Here is a 21960-nt window from a genome sequence, read left to right on the forward strand (position 1 = left end):
AATACATTGATGCAACGTTGATACTACATCTTTTATTGCATGTATCCACGGTCTTCCTAGCAACATATTACATGGTGATTCCATATCCACCACGCATAGTGTCACGTGTGTTTCGATCTCTCGTAGTGGAATTCGTACCACTATTTCTCCTTTAGGTTTTGTTGTGGATTTTCCAAAGCCATGAACAAGATATGTTGAACTGGACATTTCTTCATCTTTAAATCTCATTCTCCTGAACGCATGATAAAACATTATATCCACTGAACTTCCTGTATCGACTAAAGTTCTGTTCAATATCCATTCTTCCGTGGATTTTGTTGTTGTCCCCTTCTCTTTTCGCGTAATATGCACTGTAATAACCAATAGAGATGTATGGTTCAAATTTTCTTTTGGTATTTCTGCCGCCATGAATGTGATTTTTTGCTTTTCCCAATCTTTCAAGGATGATGTCTTTTCTACCGCCATAACCTTCCTTCCTTCAAAATTTCGTTTATGTATTCTTCCTTTGATGTTTTCATGGAATTCATTAACCATTGTTTTTGTTATCATATTACACTCCAATCTTTTGTCATCTTCATTGACTCTAATCATTCTTCTTTTAACTCGTTCACTGATTTGTTTAATCACTTTCTTGATTTGAATAATCTCAACAACAATCTTCAACTTTCGATCTTCATCCTCCCTGTTTCTAGCGCCATTATGTAGTTGTAGTAAATCCTACACTACACCCCTCATATGATTTCATTAACATTCAGCTCATTTTAGATTAACAATCTTAATTTTATTGATGATTCTTTGAACAATCTTACAAGAAAAGATAAAGGAATCAAGAATAACCACTACTCTAGATTTTCTCTCTCCTATTTACTTGCTTCTCACCCAGAAAAAAGATCTCCCTCTTTCCTTTACAACTGAACGACTATTTATAGGGAAGTACATTGTGGATGACATCTAATTTTTCCTTTATTTTCGGATATGTCTTGCGACATTATCGCATACTTACAAATGTTATTCTCTCAAACTCTCTAATTTTCGCAGGACCATCACATTTTTCTCATGATTTTACCTGACGTCGTTTATTATGTCATTTCTGAAATTGTTCTGCGACGCTGTTGTGTTGTGTTGTTGATAATTTCGCTGAGACATTATTGCTGCGAGATTCTGATCCTACTATAATTCTCACCAACTTCTTACGATTACATTTCCCCCCTGATTAAAATGGGAGAACCTTAAAGGTTGTCAACGTTACTCACGCCAACTTCTGGTGGCATTTTAGCTTTCCTGATCATGGCAGAAATATTACCATCTCATTCTTGGAAACTTCTGGTTCCATAATTGCCTGATTTTCAAAGGCAATTCTACTCATGATAGTTTTTGGGTTTCAATTTATCTACTCAAAGACTACCCAAAAACAGCTGCAGGCTCGACAAGAGATGAGATATTTCACGCCGTTCCTTTTTGACGGCTTACTTCCTCCCCCTAACGGCGAGATTACAGTCTCATCTTCAGTAAGACATTACCATCTCAGGGTTTTAAATATCTTATAAACTAAAACCAACATATATAATTAGGTGACGCTATAGACAAAACACGAAATATAAGGTTGCTTCCAAAATAATATTGATGGTAAATAGTTGGTCGAGAAATCAATTAAAAATGCTTTACAAAGAACTCAACTAGACCATGTTGAGCATGCACATGTGCTATTTATATGCTCGATATAATACCAACTTAAGGCAAAGCATCAAAAGCCTATAAATTTACCACCAAAATAAATGGACTTAACTGGAAAGTCCAAAAATGGATACGCAACCACAAGATTTGCACAAACAGTTTGGAAAAATCTAACATCACATGTTAATATAACAAGAGACTATCTAGTAGATGCGTCTATCAATACAATAAAGTATTTAAATAATTGTCTACATTGCAGGGTGAATAAGTCCTGCATATTCCACCTTGAATCCTTTCTAGGGATTAATGTTGGTGATTCAGCAACGGGTTACCATAATTTTAATGTTACTGTAATTTAACAACTAATTGTCTCAGGGACCAACAACACTATTTACATCCCCATATAATGGAAGCTTCAGGTTCTGTAAAGGATTTCCATGAGGATTTTGAATCGTCTACTCATCTTGGTAGAACTTTTGATGTCCATATCGACCATGCCTAAGCATGAAAAATCAAGGTCATTAAACTTCTGGTTAATGACACTGTGAGATTCTACTGATAGAATTTTCATATGGAACACCCCATAAAAGAGAGAGCCTCAAGCTTCACTAAACGTGCTTCTGGCACAAAAACAAATGAAGTAACAAAATACTCCATAAAAATGCTCATTTATCATTTCAAGGTGGTAATACCAAATATTTTTAAAACAACAGATTCTTCCGGAACCTGATAAAATATAAGGCAAATACTACACCACCAGATAAAATGATATACGCTCTTCCGGAGTCGTCTATCATATTATTCGAACCCGAAATGACATTTCACATTTCCCAAAACCTCTACAAGGTTACAAAAATGGTTTGAAAATTTGTAATTGTCGTTGCCTTGTATTTGAGACAAATATATCCATCGTCTATTAAATATGGATAGATTACTTCAGGAATCCATATCTGTTAGTACAGCTAGACGAGAGAAAAATAATATATCCATAACAAAAACATTCGGTAACCATGTGCTACTTCGGGAACCCGAAATTTTATAGCTTATTCCTGGAACCCTTAGACCACTTCTGGAGCCTAATATGGATTACTACAGGAAACCACATATTATGTGTTGGACTGCTTCTGGAGTCGGCACCATCTCATGGATTGCTTCGGGAATCCGTTGTTTACAGAACAAGTAAATAAAGTAAACAGAAAAATAAAGGAAACATAACCATATATGGTACTAAAAGAAACAACAAATTTCCATTTTCGTCACCTTCGGGGTCGACGAGATATTAATTTCCAAGTATGCACATGGATACAATCTTTGTGGCAAAAAATTTCCTCAATATTAGTTACAGGTCACTTCAGGGACCACCGATAAAATCCGGCTAACACTTTGTACCGGGTCGCTTCTGGAACCGATTAGCTAACCGAGCACCATCCAATATCCAATTGTATCGCACAGTATTCCAACTTCAGGTGGAAATTTTTTCATTTCTGGAGATCATTTAACGAAGAAAATTTGAATTTGTGCTGTCTCTCGGGGATGCAAGAATTCTTCGCTCTAATCATATTAAAACTCTTAGTACCAAAAATAGAGAAAGAAACAACGAGATAAATAATAATCCACTATGATTATATGAACTCACCGTTGGTATACAAATTCCCTAATTAATTAACTTACCCACAAATATCAATTTTTGGCTGATATCTTAATTAGGAAAGAAAACAAATTAGTCTTGATTTCTTAGTTTATCGACTAACTCATGGTACAAATAGGATTTTGTGGAACAGCCAACCCACGCATGGTGTCCTATAGAACCTACACTCACCACAATAACAATCTAGTGAGTATAAAATTAGACAAGGCTATATATCAATAATGAAGAAAATATTATAATTCTTATAGATTATAGATTGAATAGTCAGCCATATCAATTATTCGTGGCTAATCGGTACTGTTCGGAGAAATGTATCCTTACTACAAATGAAATATATACTAGCTATACAGTGGGCATAAGAAAGATATGGGAGGAGAAAATGAGATTCATTTCTTCTTAATTAGTACAGTTTTCATCGAACCGAAGTGGCCTATTTATATCCCATCCACAAACTCCTATCAATACATTTAAGGCCACGTGTAGTAACACGTGTCTTCGATAAGTGTTTTTAAACTTGAGGATTAAGTTTACTCGAGATAATCCTTATCAAAATGGTGAGGTAAAACTTGTCGGCTCTAACTTTTATTGTCCGTGTTCAAGCGGTGGGTCAGCCACCAGAACATTCTATACATAGTAGAAAATAAATTAAGTAGAGAAAATAAGTGTTTGCCTGTCTTCTTTATGCTATCATCTCTCCGTTCTCTTCGTTTATAGATTTGAGCGGATAGCACATCGTTCCATATGTATCTGAGCATCTGTCCGAGTGCGATTTCGTGCTGATAACGTGTTGTGATATTCTCAATGTAGGAATTACCTATACATCCTATTATAGTGTTCTTAGTTAGTGGCAGGTCCACCCATTAAAGTCCAGTAAACAGAGGTCCATAATTAAGAGAAAACATAAAAATGGACCTAATTTTTTAAGCCCAGGTCCTTACACGTGCGGGATAACTAATGCGAAATTTAAAAATACCACAAATAACCCTCCCTATTTAACAGGGATTATAAGCACGAGAAGAACATTAACCTTTTATATTCGTTTTCTTCTTCTCTTTCTTCTCACTGCTGCTGCAAATGGATTCTGTACAGATCCAAAAAAAATTCTTCAATCTTTCTCGTTTCTATCAAATCAATGTTTATTTTAGGGTTTCACGATCGAATCGTTGTTGTGTTTGATTACGCTTTTCTATCTCCATGTTTGATTTGTTGATTATTTACCAGATCTAGATGAATAATCATATTTTTTGTTCATTTCATTGTTAGATTTACTTATACCACTTCCATTTTGTTGGTTTTAGATGTGTTTCAGTTTGTTTTTGTATATGAAGGAACAGTACGTATATCCCATACTGACAGAAACTCAATTTATTAAGAAGAAGAAGAAGAAGAAGATGATGATGATGATAATGCATCGTTATGATTTACGACGAGAAGATTTGTTTGTGTTTTCGGGTATGTTTTTTAATCATCTTTTTTGATTATTTTGTTCGTTTTTCTTCATTTGATTTTTTTTCCGATTGTATTATGAAGATCAAATCGATTTTCATGATGCTATTATGTTTTTAGGTTTGATACAGTTTGCTTTTGTGTATGAATTGACAGTACGTATACGACGTACTGATACAAAATTCTTATGATTCGGTTATATTCAAATTTTTGCCATTTTTTTTGGTTCGATCTATGAGTACGTATGTGTAGTACTGAAATATGTGCTTTGATTCGGTTATATTCAGAGTTTTTCCATTGTTTTTTGGTTCGATCCATGAGTACGTATGTGTAATACTGAAGTATGTGCTTTGATTCGGTTATATTCAAAAGTTTTCCACTGTTTTTGGGTTCGATCCATGAGTAAGTATGTGTAATACTGAAATATGTGCTTTGATTCGTTTATATTTCTGAGTTTTGCTATTGTTTTTGGGTTTGATCCATGAGTACGTATGTGTAATACAGAAGTATGTGCTTTGATTCAGTTATATGCATGGATTCATCACTTCTTCTTGACATGCAATTGATTTTTTAGTTCATGAATATGCGGTACATATATGACGTACTGTTACAAACTTCTCTCTTACATCAAATAATTTTGACAGAAGCCATTCTGGTTTTTCCTTTTCATGGTATTCCAGTGCATGTATAATGAACTGGAATACTAAATAAGAAAAAGACTATTCTTGTCTCATATTAGTTATTTAGATATGAAATTATGTATTAGCTTGGATTCAAGATTATGTCCACATAGCCAATCCTTAAGTTAAGGATTTAGTTGCAACAAAGCTAATCATTTCTTATTTCAGGTTCAAAATGATCATTTTGATGAGTTTTTCGCCCCTGAGTTGGAAAAACATGGTTATCAAGCTCTCTACAAGAAGAAGACAACAGAGGTTTGCTTGCGGACATTTTTGATTTAATGGTCATAAACTCCAAATATTCAGTTTGTGATAATGAATCTATTCACTGTAGGTTTACACCGGGACTTATGCTACCGATGGTTGTGCAACATTTTTCCGAAGGGACAGATTTTCCCATGTGAAGAAATACGAGGTTGGAGATGACAGACTTTCTTTTGAATTATTGTTACTCTATGGTTCACATGTTAAACAATTTACTTTTGTATGTAGGTCGAATTCAACAAGGCTGCTCAGTCACTGACAGATGCTGTGGTCCCAATCACTCAGAAGAAAGTTGTGTTGTCTCGACTTCTTAAGGTGATTTTTCTTCTTTGGGAGTCTCTTATGCAGTTAGTTGGTGCTAAGATTCTTTCCCATAATCTTACTCCCTGTATTATTCTATTTGTCCATTCAATTTTGTATAGGATAATGTTGCGCTAATAGCGGTTCTGGAAGCAAAATTTAGCAACCACGGAGCCGATACTCCTGGAAAGCGGCAGCTTCTTTTGTGTGGTAAGAAAATTGAAATGTTGTCTGTTAGATTTTCATTTGTGCAAAGCATCCTAATATGTTACTCTAGTTTGCTATGTATCACTCGATCCTTGATAATCACTTTCAGGGTTTGCTGTAGATATTCAGTAGCTTCTTATGGACATTAATTTTGTTGGTGAGTTTTATAGTGGTTATGTCACCCTGTTCAATCATGCAAAACTCTACCTCTTTTGTATTAAAGAAATACTAGAGATTAATGGTATGATCCTACAATATATGTGATGTAAAACGTTTTCTAATTTATTTATCATTGATTCTAACAAACATGTACTTTTCCTGTAAGCAGTTCAACAGATACATACTCGAATTCGTAAGAAGCAGATATATACTCGAATTTGTAAGCAGTTTAGAGGATACATATTCTATCTGTAAGCAGCGCGATAGATATGTACTCAGATTTGTAAGTAGTGTAGCAGATATGTACTCGAGTTTATAAGCAGTGTAGCAGATATGTACTCGAATTTATAATCAGTATAACAGATATGTACTCAATATAATGAATGTGTAAACACACACTTTGGTAACAATGGGCATTATGGTCATTTCCATGTTTTAATTAATTTTGGACCTCTAAATAAAAAAAAAATCCGGTTGGACCCTACTATAACTAACTTTATGGGCTTAGGACCAAACAACAAAGTTTCCATTCTCAATTCATAATTGGAACTCAAATTATATACTACGAGAACAAAACGTATGGAAAGATAGAAATGAGAGATGGGAGAATATGGGAGCTGGACTCCCTTTTAGTATTAAGTTCCTGTTGTTTCTCTAATTTTCTTACATCAGAAAGTGGGGGAGGCTACTCAGCTATATACATATAGCCAAGAGTATCAAGTCAGGTACTTAAACAAACAATATAGGTGTTTACAATGTGAGACTTACTTAACTATTAAGTTGTTAATGCTATCTAGTTTAGGCGGTTAATACTTAACAGAGAAGTAAATCTAGTGTTTGCCGGAATGTTCCAGAAAATAGTGGGTCACCCATATAAGCCATGTTCTCACAACAACCTCAAGGCAATTAGGATACTTGGGATTTTTAGTTTATTTTATTATTCACAAATAAAAATAAGGCAAGTGACTCTTACTCTTAGGGTCCTAACATCAAACCTCGCCAGGCACTTGAAATTCTTATTTTCTCCGACCCTATAGTTCGGCAAACCACACATTGGATTGCAGTGAAAAGGACAATCCAAATACCTTTGAACTTTCATGCTTTCACATTTGACTCCAGATTCCACAGCTTCATGGAACTGTGATGATTGAAACTTACTTCCTGGAAGTTATCTTCAACCTACTGTGGCTTGGCATGCCTGTCACAAAATGATTTTATCCTCCTTAACGCGTCTTTAAGAGAAGGTATATCAATGGAAAATGTTATCCGGAGCCAATTTTTGAGACCCAGTACAACGCCTGCAACATATTCCAAGTACCAATTAGAAGAAAAATCTTTTTTTCAGTGAATTCAACTCTAGTCGAGTTAGATGATCCGGATAAAATTGTTGAAGTATCTGCAAATATTTTGTTTTAAAGTTTTAGCAAGGAGTCTCACCTGGGAGAATAATAACAGATTCCTCTTTGGCCAACTTAATGCAGAAATCCAAATCATCGGTAATGTCCTTGAGGAGTGAAGTGTTCAACTTTATCTGCACTGCCAAATGTCAGGAAATGTTTTACCATGAATCTGCACATTTACATATAACATTCTATTATCCTTACCATTACGAATATGGATCCTTGTGACTTATGGAGCAATGTAATGCAAGTTATCTCCTTTATTTCCTCGGCGCAAATATCAAGAGCTTCACGAAGCAAACTAATAATATTTTTAAAAAAATCTTCCGGTGTATTCTCAAGAATTCGAGGAACTGCTCCCTGAAACACCAAGATTATATCTGGTAAGAACTATCCACGTGTACAACATGGCAGGATGATATTAATAGGATGTTTTGTTGACAGTTAGGCGCGCATAGAAAAGATACATGCATACCTGAATAACACTTGCTGGATTATTGCTCATATTGAGGTATTGCTTTATGGAACTAGGAATCTAAGAGAAAGGACGTCGGAGACAAAAAAATTTAGCATTATTACTTGGATCCAGACAAAAAAACGTACTACTTTCTTTCAACAATAATTTGGGTTTGTAGCACCTAACTAGGTAAAAAATGAGTCGGTTGGAAAAGTACCTCTGCCTGTTTCAGAAAACCATTTGGGTCCGTAATGACGAGCCAGCCAAGTCGCCAACCCGGCACTGACCATCTCTTTGATATGGACCCAAGAGTAAAAACAGGAACTGTGGATCCAAATACTCCCATTGGAATAAAAGGGTTACTCCCGAAGGTGAGATGACCATAAACTTCATCAGCAATCACCCGGATTCCAAGCCTTTTTGCAGTTTCAGCCACCTAAATATGCAAACGTAATATATGTTTATTAAAATCTGTGGAGAGGCCCTAATAGATTATAAACCGCAGGATCCTAAATAATTCAATCATGTGGGACTAATAATCTCAATACGCCCCCTCACATGTAGTCTCGGCGGGTCTTACAAACACGTGGACAATTAAATCGGGTGACGCGGAATAAAGATGCGGTCAACTGACTCGACACAAATAGCCTCCTCTGAGGCCATATTAAAGTCTGCGGGCATCCAACTCAAAACCAATTGCCAATGAGTGGAGAGACCCTAATAGATTAAAACCGCATGATCCTAAATAACCTAACCATGTGGGACTAATAATCTCAACAACGTTTACGCCGATATTTAAGAATTCAGATAGGTGAAAATTGAAGTTTCGAAGGAAAAGTAACAAAAAAATGCTCACCTTCTTCAAATGATCGTACGTGTATACGTTTCCACATGGATTTCCAGGATTTATGACCACAATTGCTACTGTATTTTGATCGGAAAGAGCTTCAACAGCCTCAATATCAATCTCCCAAGCCTTCTCAGGTAGAAGATCGAAATGCCTGATTTCGAGATTGTTAGCAGAAGCACAACCATCATAATGGGGGTACCCAGGTTTTGGTATTAATATATTTGCACCAGGATAAGATAAGACGGATATTATAACTTCAATTGCCTGTCGACAACCGCTTGTGAGAAAAACTTCCTCCGGGGATAATTTGTATGGAAGATCACGAGATAAATATTCAGCTACTGATCTATTTTCAACATGGCAAAAAATCAAAAAAAAAAAAAAACTGTCAGTATTAATTAGACAAACCAAAAACAAAAATTAACATGCAGAAAGACATGAAAATAGCGGTATTAGAATGATACATATACAAATGCTAACCTTCTAGCCGGAAGAATGCCACCAACAGGAACATAGGAATTGAACTTGGCAGATTTAACTGCATTACTTAGTGCATCATCAGCAACATGCGTAGTCCTAAAACAACCGAAAGGAGAAGGATCGCCATGACCAAGAGGAATAGTTGGTCTTTCATCTTTTACATTCAAATGACTTCTCAGAATATCAAGAGCTCCTCCTATTGAAATGTTTGTACTGGCTTTAAGTTTCTCATTACGTCTAACAAATTTCTTGCCTGCAGCTCCATTGTTTAGAGAGCTCATGATATCTCCTTTTGTTTTCTTTTACTTTTACTTCTTCTCTTATTGAATTGTCTGTACCAGCTTATCAAGAGATATATGCTTGTATGTTTTAACAGGATACCACGACTCTTGTTAATAAGCAGACATGACAATAAACCCTAGTGTGCACAACTGTACTTCCCGAGAAAGTTCTACACAAATAAATTATGATATGTTTTAGAGGAATGCATCTTTACCAAGACTTGGAAGATTTCGAATGTGTCATCGTTGGATATTTTGTGTTAAGATTTGGTCTTTAAATGAAATACGTGTGGGTCATAATATTTTGGATATTTTTTTTTGATCGAAAAGGAGAATATATTGAAAGAGTAAAGGATATACAGAGAATTCTACCAAAGGTAGAAGTAAGAAAGGAAAACACATACAAAAACAAGCAAATAACTACATAAAAATAGCCTTCCAATTAGCTAAAACGTATGGGAGAAGTTCAGGTGAACTATGTGGCCTGCTGCCGCTGCCCAAGAACGGATTGAAGACTTGGCTTCAGAGATAAGATCATCGTCAGTTTTGAAGAGACGATTAACATAAAATCTTCTACAATTCCTATCTTTCCATATAACATTAACAATTGCCGCCGCTATCAAATCCCAGCTGAAATTTCCTGAAGAAGATAAGTGATTTGTTTTCCATGTTTCTGCCAATGCTCTGAACGTACCCGGCATAACCCAAGACCAACCAGAAGACGGTGTTAAGTTACACCACATCTTATAAGAAAAGTGATTAACGTGTTTTAAAAGTGGGATTTGGCTCCATAATAAGTTAGGAGTTTCGTATGAATGTATTCTCCAGTAGTCAACTGTTTTAGTTCTTAATGTTTGGTTGAAACGATATAAATGTTGATCCGATGGTAATGATATGTATGAGGAGTCAGCCCAGTGTAACAGTGTAGGCTTGCATCAGCTGGATGCAAAACCTATTCTAGGCCCAGTTAAGGATTAATTTTTTTGAGATATAAACCTGTTTTTGCTTCTTTGAACCCTATAAGAAAATTTGTTGCACCCCTTAACGAATTTTTATTTTTGCACCCCATCGCGTAACTCTCGGTTCGGTCCTGTCGATGATAATGTTACGAAGCTACTGATGGTTGTTAAGATTATGGAATCATGAATCATTTATTGTTTTTGAGAATCGAACCGTATATTAAATTATAAATAATAGATTCGTTGTAATATATATCTACCTATATATATCTTGGAAAGAAAAATACGAGGGGCAATACGTAAATAAATAAGTGAATAATTATAAGATTCTATAATTTTAATATTGATTAAATAATATTGCAGAAATTGACATGGTAGAGTTAGTTTGCCCCCCACTTGTGACACAATCTCAGCCCCCATCCGTTTCGGTTCCCTTGGCTAAGTTACTCATGAGGCTCGCTAGTAGGCTAGCACACCAACATGTTAATTTAATGTAGTAGTATGTTATTGGAGCTTAGCTTGTTAGGCTTCCAACTAGTTAATGTAATACTCTTTATCCAATAATAATAATTTTTATATTGATAAAATATTTTCAGAAAACTGTAGTGGTGCAATGATTTATCTATTAACTGGAGAACCTATAAGTCAGTAGTGGTTCGAGCCCCTTTGGCTCATTATTTTTATTTAACTCGGTATTACCCGTTAAAAACGATACTTTGACTCATTCAAAGTCGAAAAATGGCCGAGAATTGTATCATATAATAAGCAATCTTCATTATTCATAGTGGCGATTCTATCTCACGATCTGAATCGATATTTTCATTTAACTCGGTACTACCCGTTAAAGACGATACTTTGACTCATTCAAAGTCGAAAAATGGCCGAGAATTGTATCATATAATAAGGAATCTTCATTATTCATAATGGCGATTCTATCTCACGATCTGAATCGATTTAGGATATTTAACTCGATAAGTACGAGTCAAATCGTGACTCATACAATTTTTAAAACTATGGTGGTGGTGGTGAATCACTTCATGATGAAGATAATGTTATGGAAATTTAATGGTTAACAGATTTAGAGAAGGTTGCATTAAGGTTTGAATGTCTCATGACCGTTAAAATTGTGTTAACATTAGAATGTTGGGGCAGACGCCATGGAAACAAATTAATGGGTAAAACAAGAACATGCTTTACTGAATTAAAGGGTGAAATACAGATCTAGGTCTCTTTTTTTTAGGGTTACAATTCTAGGCCTTTTTTTTTTCGCATAACAAAACTAGGCCAGCTTTGACCAAAATGGCTAGCGGTGGTTATCCACCTTTTTGCCACCGATAGTGTAGGGTAAAAAGACTTATGAGCCCTTTGAATCATTCAACTCGTCGACTTGCAGTTTAACTCGCCAACTTTGCACAATAACTCGGAGCTGACTGGGTATACACGTATACTAGTACACATCATCAATCTGGCCACGTGTCAGTAAAAAGTGGACCCCACACCAAACCCGACAATAGCATTATCTGACTTTATAAGAAACACGAAGACAAATGAAAACAAAGACAAATGAACTTAAAACACTTGGTATCACCTGGTTCTTCTGTCGGTCAAGCTCAAAACCCTTCCATCCATATACATATCAACAGCAACTTCAAAACTTCAACCTTTTTGGCACCGTCAGTTCTGTTCCAAGCCAACATCACTGCTAACACCTGCTCCATGCAACTCCATCTCAGACTCATAACACCATTTGTTCTCCCAGCTACACCTAGCAACACCACATGCTACTACTTGTACATTTTAGCACTTCAACTGCTTCAGTTCTTTCGACCATCCCAGCACGATAATCTCTGTCTTCCTACTCAATTCAATAACACAAGACAACTATTCTCCAAAAACTTTCCTGTAACAACAAAAGCCAATTCTTGCTTGTTCCATTTTCTTAGATCTGACATTCTCTGCCCCAACACACAAACCCATTTACCACCAGTTGTGACTTCTCTACAACACAACTCCAACAGCAACCAGCCTTTTAATATCAATTCCTGCAGCTGCAATATGCCTGCAATTTCAGCTGAAATCAGTGATGCACACAGCAGCAACAATTTCAGCTGAAATCAACAACTCCACCTGTTCATCTCTTCAGCCATCAAACTTACCCACCAATTCACTATAAACTGCACTCATTCAATTAACACAGTACCTCAACCACTCTTCAGTTTCATAAGTGCCTCCAGCTCCTCTGTAACAGCCATTCTCTCTCTCAAACCATCAGCTCTCCACATTCTGAGCAACATAACCCTTTCTCAGATACTGTTCGGAACAACAACAGCGAACTCAAATCGATTCTACCATCACTTATTTCACATCAACATCATTACAGCTCTCTTACAACACCATCCTTTTCTTAACTTCAAGGTCAAACAACCAACACCTTTTCGATCTCTCAATTCAATTGAAACCCAACTTCCACTTCGTCATCTCTGTCTCAATTTTGGTTCTTAAATTACACAACCTCTTCTGAATCTCAACCTCCGCAGCACAGATCCCATCGATCTCAACCTACACAACAACCCTTTCACTCTAATTATGTAATAAATTCATAACAACCACAATTGAAACCCCTTTCTAAGCTTGTATTCGACATGAACCACCCTTTTTGCAGCGAACACTATCTTTCTCTGCACTAACAATCAATCAAACATCCTTCTGAAATCAACAAATCTTATGGTTTCAAACTCAATTTGAGAAACTCATCTTCTTATTCATCAACATAACCACATCAACGAAAACATTGATTAGACCGTCAGCATCATCGATTCATTCTGTTCATCACTAAACATCTCAGATCTTCATTTTCTTGTTTTAATCTCTGCATAAACACTCATGGATTCAAGTCAATTACAGCACGATGTTGGTTCATACATTATAATCGATTGAATTGAAAGTACAATAGGAGATTGAAATCGAGTTGATGCCGATTTAGGGTTGTATGCATGTTGAATATCGCTGAATCGAGTGCTAATTGATACTCATATTTGGATTTTAATGATAAAGATTGAATCGACTCGGAGAATTTGTCTTCGCTGGATCCTTCACAAGTTGTTGATAAAATACACTAGATTGGGAGCAGCTGCATTTCATAGAGATGTACTATCCTTACAACACGTGGCTATCTTATATTCCATCTAATCTAACCCGTTAAACTTTTCCGAGATCCACCCTGTTATAAGATCAAAAATCATTAACCATACAATGTGAAAAAGCGGGGGTCTAACAACACCACCCAATATTTCGCTTAGCAATCTGTATGGACTAACTCCGAAATACTTTGCTAGAGAATCAACTAAACAGTCAGACTCAATCTAGATAAAAAGTATCTCAAGGAATTATTATCTCAATCTCTCGATTTGATTTCTACTCAAGCTAAAATCAATAGAGAGTCTTTATCAAAGAGAGATAACTTGGACGGTACCAAAGACCAATGTCCAAGGATCAATCAACTACAATCAACTACCAAAAGTTGGATTAGAGAAGTTGATGATCACGAACGCACAACGTGTATTATTTATATTATATAAAATATAATGCGAAAAAGAAATAACACAGACACCAGAAGTTTTGTTAACGAGGAAATCGCAAATGCAGAAAAACCCCGGGACCTAGTACAGATTGAATACACACTGTATTAAGCCTCTACAGACACTAGCCTACTCCAAGCTAACTTCGGACTGATCTATAGTTGAACCCCTACCAATCTCCCACAGATACAAGGTACAGTTGTACTCCTACGCCTCTGATCCCAGCAGGACACTGCGTACTTGATTCTCTTTTCTGATCTCACCTACAACAAAGAGTTGCTGCAACCCAAAATCACAGACTTGATAATAAATGAATCTGTCTCACACAGAAAAGTTTATCGAAAGGATAAATCTGTGTCCCACAGATAAACCCTAGGTTTTGTTCCGTCTTTAGATATAAAATCAAGGTAACATGAACCAATTGATAATCCAGAGTTATATTCCCGAAGAACATCCTAGATTAATCAATCACCTCTCTACAATACTTCCTGACTACACCAGCGGATTGTCGATGAATCACAAACAGTGAGGCGAAGATGTTTGTGACTTCTTTATCTTGCCTATCGGAGAACTCTCACGATCTCAAGCCAATCAATCGATTGTACTCGTACGATAGAAGATACAAGATCAGATCACACAACTACGATAAAAGTAGTATCGGTCTAGATTCACAATCCCAATGAAGTCTTTAAGTCGTTAACTCGAGTTTAGAGAAGAAACTCAAGAGTTAATGGAGATCGACTCTAACGTGAGCACTAGTATCACACAGACGTGTGGGGATTAGGTTTGCTCAATGCTAGATGTCTCCTTTATATATCCTTAAAATCAGGGTTTTGCCTTAGGTACAAAGCAAACTCTATTCACCGTTAGATGAAAACCTGATTTAGATTCAAGCCAATATCTCTGAACCGTTAGATCGAAAGACATAGCTTGTCACATACACTTGAGTACACGTTTACTGGTTTTGAGAAAGCCATGCCCAAACGAGTACACGTATGTTGGTTCAACATGATAACCCAAAAGGTCAACCATATGATCATCTCATATTAATCATGTTCTTCTTCACCCTAACTAGTTCAATTGACTCAAATGAACTAGTTAAGAGTTGTTCAATTGCTATGAGATCTTATGTAACTACACAAGACACAATAGAAACAAATATGATTCGATTCGATTAGAATCGGCTCATGAACATTATAGCCACGGTTTGCATAAAGCATTCCTTAATAATTAATGTTTCATGTTCAGAGCACATCTTTAGATCATAAACTCTTAAGCTCACAAACAAGTTCGCGGACTTAAGTTAATCGGTTGAGTTTTCCAAACTCAGCATAAATTCTCGGGTCGAGAACTTCCGCCATTTCGCGGACTGAGTTCGCGGACTTAGCACACAAACGAGTTTTGGAAATCCCAGAAGAAATTCTCGGTCGAGAACTTTCGTCAGTTCGCGGACTGAGTCTGCGAACTGGGTTCGCGGACTTGGCAAGCCAATTCCACAATCCTACCGATTTCTCTTGATCAACAAAGTTCGAAAACTTCGGTTCACGGAATACATGGTTATATAATATAGACTCTCATTTCAATCACTGAAACATTCTCAAAGGGCGATATTCAGTCGTGAAGAACAACAGACCTTTCTCGTCAGAGCAATTTCCAAAGTAATTGAAACTTTCATGACTTTCGTCACTAGGTGAAGATAAACCTGATCAAAGCGAAACGCTTTACCAACACATGATTTCGAGTAAAAGATAAGCAATGAATACTCAGCTCAAAATATCAAGTGTATATGATCTAGTCTATATAGCATACGACTTTTTTCTCATAAGAAGTAGGAGAAGAATAGATAGACATTCGAGTGATAGATAAGTTCAAGTCTTCACATACCTTTTTGTTGATGAAGTTCCACGGTTCCTTGGTGTATATCTTCGTCGTTGTCGTTGAATCACCATGAAGTCCTTGAGCTCAACTACACTTTTCCTATCCTAGTCCGAGACTTAGCTAATAGGCTAGAAATCAAGACTTTATAGTTTTTATCACTAACATTGACAAACATGCTTGATATAGCAACGCATGCGAGGTCGACCGAGCTATTCTCTAACAATCTCCATTAATACATATGGAATACAAAAAAGATAAACTTTAGTGGCTCATATTCCATAGTCCAATCTTCAACGTTCCTTGAAATCTTCGTGCTTCCAAGTACTTCAATGATCCCAAAGGTTGTAAGTTTAGTATCACCGTTGTTGAAGATCCATAGCTATAACAATGAGAGAAATCGAGATTCTCGATCATTATTATACAGTGTCATAGTATTATTATGAACATCAAAGTCCAATTGCATCACGACTTTAACAATAGTACTATGGTGATATGTATCACTCCCCCTTAGTCAATACTCCATCTCGATCATGAAAACCACTCCACGTTACACAATGATCCGAAAACCATATGTATTTGTAGTGTGACCTACAATATTTCTCCCTCTTTTTGTCAATAAAATTGGCAAAGGTACAAGAACGGGTTCATAATGAAATTTCCACAAGAGACATTTCATGACCAAAAGAAAGACAACATATCATCTTAATTTAGATACAATCTTATAGCCGAAGCTAACAACATTCATCAAGGAGTTTTAAGACGCAAGATAACCCCTATAAAATTCCACATTCGCACTCCCCGCAAGATATTACCATTAAGCACAAGTTCAAAAGAACTCTCCCCCATTTGATGTCATTCCCAAAGGAACAACAAGAGCGACCTTAATTTCGAAAGAAAAGAAGGATTTTTATTTAGACACTAAAAACCATGTGAATGATTTTTTATACCCAGGACTCAATCAAAATACTCACAAGTAAACCCATGAATATTTTAATTGGAATACGCAATTGAATAAAAACCACACAAGTGATCAATTTAATTGAAAATGCTCAACATAAGTAAACTCACAGAGAAACAGGCTACGATTAAGTTAATCATATGGAGGTGACTAACTTAACCGTCCAAGTACTCAACATAGGAAAACCTTACGGAATACGTGACTACATTAACCAATAAAACATGATAGTGTAGCCGTTCATATACTCAACACAAGAACTTATGGAATATATGAAAACTCAATTAGATTAATTACAAGAGAACCTATAGTTAATCTAATAGGAATACAAACAAATAACCAAACTAATCACCGAGGTAATCAATTTAATTATTTTGGGCTCAACATAAGAGATTATGGAACCTCGACTAAGATTATCATGGAACATGACCATCTTAACCGCACATGTACTCAACATAATAAGGAAAAAATTACGGAGTACAAAACTAAATAACCAAGGATGATTAATTTAGTTCCTAATGCTCAACATATAGCATCTTACGGAACAACCAACAAAGCCAAGGTTAATCAACTTAGTTGTAAGGTGCTCAACATAAGACACGCAATGGAGCCTTCACGGTAAAACATAGTAAAATGGATCAATGAAGATCAATACCGTGGATAACATACAAGGATCTATTCTATCTTTGCATCATTATATGCATAACAACATAATAGACTTTATCCTTGTCATACAAAAGATTTAATCTTATTTTCCATCAGAAACATGATTGCATAGGCATAACTTTTGTATATGTCAAATGTTCATTCTTCCTTTCATTAATACGAATATCAATTCATGAACGACTTTACTTTGACCGCAATATGGGACCTTCAAGTTCACGGACGCAAACAATACATATCCCATAAAATTTTTGAAATATAACAAACCAAGAAAATACTGCAATAATCATCATCCTCCAAATATTTTTAGAATTTAAAACCAATAAACCTAAAAAATAACATATGAAGATGAAAACAAATAATAGCTATGTGTAGTCACAATCATCGCTATTCAAAGCACTATTTATTCTTCCAACTAATTCCAAAAAGAAGACATACTAGGTATCTAAACTTAGTTTTCCTTGATGATTTCATACCTATGAAATGGTCCATCAAAATAGGAATCACTGATATCCTTGACTTTGTTGACCGTAGAGACGCCATGGTCAAAGGTTAGAATGTTGACTTTTCGATCTATAGTTCGAGCATAATGACGAGCCTTTGCACAATCAAGGATAACTTTCTTCTGATTTCTGATCAAGATATTTTGAGTACCAAGGATTTTCTCCTGTCCATCAATAAGCTGGTTTATCTGCAATTGAAGGTTAGCCAGTTCGTTCTTAACTTCATTCTGAACACGAATCAGATCCTTGACAGATTCACCAATCCAAGTGTTATACTCTTTTCTTTCAAGCATCTTTTTTCGTTTAAACTCTTGACCAGAATCACACCCTTTGAGATCATCCTCAACCATAGGATTAAATTATTCTTTGGGAACAGTTTCCATAAAGCTCCTTTCTGAAGAAAAATGAACCACATATAAGATAAGATTTATATATGTTTGTGAATACCCTGGCTAGAAACCCTGAAATTCCTTGAGGAGATACGGGCGTTGGTGGGCTGACAAAACAAATGGCCCTAAATAGGTATATTATACAGCTTCAAAAACAACCACCATCAAGAGATCAAAGTGACAATGAGAAGACCATTACAACAAGGGATATACAAACTAGAGACAAAAAGAACAAAACTTGAGCATCTCTCAAATTCTCATCCTTGTATCTCTCAAGTTAGACACAAGGATAAACCATTTTGATGTTAGTTAGCATAGGTAGACATAGTCTCACCATTGGTTTTGAGAGAATAGCTGTAATTTCCTCTAGGATGTCTTTTCTCAGCACTTCTTGTCCTTTCACCGCATTGTCCAGGAAAGAGGGTGTGACTAGCAGTCCTTCTGGGAATCACAAGAGAGAAACCTAAGAAAGTCTAGGACCTCTAGAGATAGGTTCTAGGGGATTTTCAGAAATTCGTCTCCACACACTAGACTTAGATTTATCAGGTTCAATCTTATAACCACAAGAATTTACAAATGTCCTGTGTTGATTTCTAGGTGAGATATCATTATAAGATGCTTGTTTTCCTGTGAAGGGAATCTTCACTGTAGTAGTCGTTCGACTATTTACTCCATTGATAGTAGAAAGAAGCAACTTGTGAAGTTCAGAAACACGTTTCTTCCTAGCAAAACAATGGATATCATAGTGATTTCCTTTTCCACAGAAGGTACATATTTGTGGAGGAGAAGTAACAACAGGTACTTGTTTAAACTTCACAGCCACCAAAGAAGATTGTAAGTTCTGAAAACTTATCTTGACACAATCTTCTTTTGGAGAAAATTTCATTTTGTACAGTAACTCATGAGAATTAATTTGTGCAGAAGAACTTTTCTTTAAAACAAAGTTTTTTTTTCCAAGGATTTGCACTGTCCACGGGATAAGACAAACGAAGCATCAAGTTTCCCCTTCTCAACACGAAGATTGTATAGATCGGATGAATGCGTCTTGATCAAACAACTTTCTCTAATTAAGCGTTCTTTAACCAGCTTTTCAAGATCACATATCTTTTCACGCTGTATATTGTTTTCTTGAAGAAGTTTCTCAATTTCCTTAGAGAATGACCCTATAATGTTGTAGAGTATTTGTTCACGATCAATAGACTTTTCAAATTCATCCATGAGCTGTACATGATCCTTGATATCAACAAACTCTGTAGAATTTTTTGAAATTCTGGTGAGCTCCATTTCAGCATTAGCCATTATATCCAATGTCTCATTGGAGGAAGAATGATTCACACAAGATGAGACATTCTTCTTACCTCGGGATTCAGAAGAATCATCTAAGGAGTAACCCTTTGAGGTATTTCTGAGACACTTGACAAAGTTGACAGCTTTCGGAGGCATTTTGGTATGCATATGAGATTCTGTCCACAGAGTTAGATCGCTACAAACACAGACTAATGAGGTCTTAGTGTGTTTGCCTGCTATGATGCCAATTAAAAAAGCGGGGGTCTAACAACACCACCTAATATTTCTCTTATCAATATGTATGGACTAACTCCGAAATACTTTGCTAGAGAATCAACTAGACAGTCAGACTCAATCTAGATAAAAAGGATCTCAAGGAGTTATTATCTCAATCTCTCGATTTGAATTCTACTAAAGCTAAAATCAATAGCGAGTCTTTATCAAAGAGAGATAACTTGGACGATACCAAAGACCAATGTCCAAGGATCAATCAACTACAATCAACAACCAAAAGTTGGATTAGAGAAGTTGATGATCACGAACGCACAACCTGTATTATTTCTATTATATAAAATATAATGCGGAAAAGAAATAACACAGACACCAGAATTTTTTTTAACGAGGAAACCGCAAATGCATAAAAACCCCAGGACCTAGTCCAGATTGAATACACACTGTATTAAGCCGCTACAGACACTATCCTACTCCAAGCTAACTTCAGACTGATCTATAGTTGAACCCCTACCAATCTCCCACTGATACAAGGTACAATTGTACTCCTACGCCTCTGATCCCAGTAGGACACTGCGTACTTGATTCCCTTTGCTGATCTCACCCATAACAAAGAGTTGTTGCAACCCAAAATCACAGACTTGATAATAAACGAATCTGTCTCATACAGAAAAGTCTATCGAAAGGATAAATATGTATCCCACAGATAAACCCTAGGTTTTGTTCCGTATTTAGATATAAAATCAAGGTAACATGAACCAATTGATATTCCGGACTTATATTCCCGAAGAACAACCTAGATTAATCAATCACCTATCTACAATCCTTCCTGACTACACAAGCGGATTGTCGAGAAATCACAAACAGTGAGACGAAGATGTTTGTGACTTCTTTATCTTGCCTATCGTATAACTCTCACGATCTCAAGCCAATCAATCGATTGCACTCGTACGATAGAAGATGCAAGATCAGATCACACAACTACGATAAAAGTAGTATCGGTCTAGCTTCACAATCCCAATGAAGTATTTAAGTCGTTAGCTCGAGTTTAGAGAAGAAGCTCAAGAGTTAATGGAGATCGACTTTAGCGAGAGCACTAGTAGCACACATACGTGTGGGGATTAGGTTTGCTCAATGCTAGATGTCTCCTTTATATACTCTTCAAATCATGGTTTTGCCTTAGGTACAAAGGAAACTCTATTCACCATTAGATGAAAACCTGATTTAGATTCAAGCCAATATCTCTCAACGGTTAGATCGAAAGACATAGCTTGTCACGTACACTTGAGTACACGTTTAGTGGGTTGAGAAAACCATGCCCAAACGAGTACACGTATGTTGGTTCAACATGATAACCCAAAAGTTAAACCATATGTGCATCTCATATTAATCATGTTCTTCTTCACCATAACTAGTTCAATTGACTCAAATGAACTAGTTAAGAGTTGTTCAATTGCTATGAGATATTATGTAACTACACAAGACACAATTGAAACAAAGATGATTCGATTCGATTAGAATCGGCTCATGAACATTATATTCACGGTTTGCATAAAGAATTCCTTAATAATTAATGTTTCATGTTCAGATCACATCTTTAGATCATAACCTCTTAAGCTCACAAACAATTTCGCGGATTTAAGTTAATCGGTTGAGTTTTCCAAACTCAGC

General features: G+C 36.1%; 1 protein-coding gene across 1 annotated transcript; it reads right to left on the reverse strand.

Moving 5' to 3' along the window:
* Nucleotides 1-7557: 7557 nt before the first annotated feature.
* LOC113352867 (probable aminotransferase TAT2) lies at nt 7558-9846 on the reverse strand. Its single transcript, XM_026596627.1, has 7 exons — nt 9566-9846; nt 9092-9431; nt 8453-8671; nt 8254-8313; nt 7983-8138; nt 7816-7909; nt 7558-7676 (listed from the first exon to the last, which is right to left on the reverse strand). Exons 1-7 carry the CDS (start codon nt 9844-9846, stop codon nt 7558-7560), a joined length of 1269 nt encoding a protein of 422 aa, XP_026452412.1.
* Between the last annotated feature and the right edge of the window lie 12114 nt (nt 9847-21960).

Source organism: Papaver somniferum, chromosome 2, assembly GCF_003573695.1.
Source record: "Papaver somniferum cultivar HN1 chromosome 2, ASM357369v1, whole genome shotgun sequence".
Classification (NCBI taxonomy): Eukaryota; Viridiplantae; Streptophyta; class Magnoliopsida; order Ranunculales; family Papaveraceae; genus Papaver; species Papaver somniferum.

Excerpts from the sequence above, each read along its gene's own strand:
- LOC113352867 (XM_026596627.1), bottom strand. The coding sequence starts at position 9,846 with ATGAGCTCTCTAAACAATGGAGCTGCAGGCAAGAAATTTGTTAGACGT. Across the intron at positions 8,139-8,253 it reads ATCCAGCAAGTGTTATTCAG|GGAGCAGTTCCTCGAATTCT; the intron begins GTATGCATGTAT and ends TTGGTGTTTCAG. Across the intron at positions 7,677-7,815 it reads ATCTGTTATTATTCTCCCAG|GCGTTGTACTGGGTCTCAAA; the intron begins GTGAGACTCCTT and ends AATATGTTGCAG.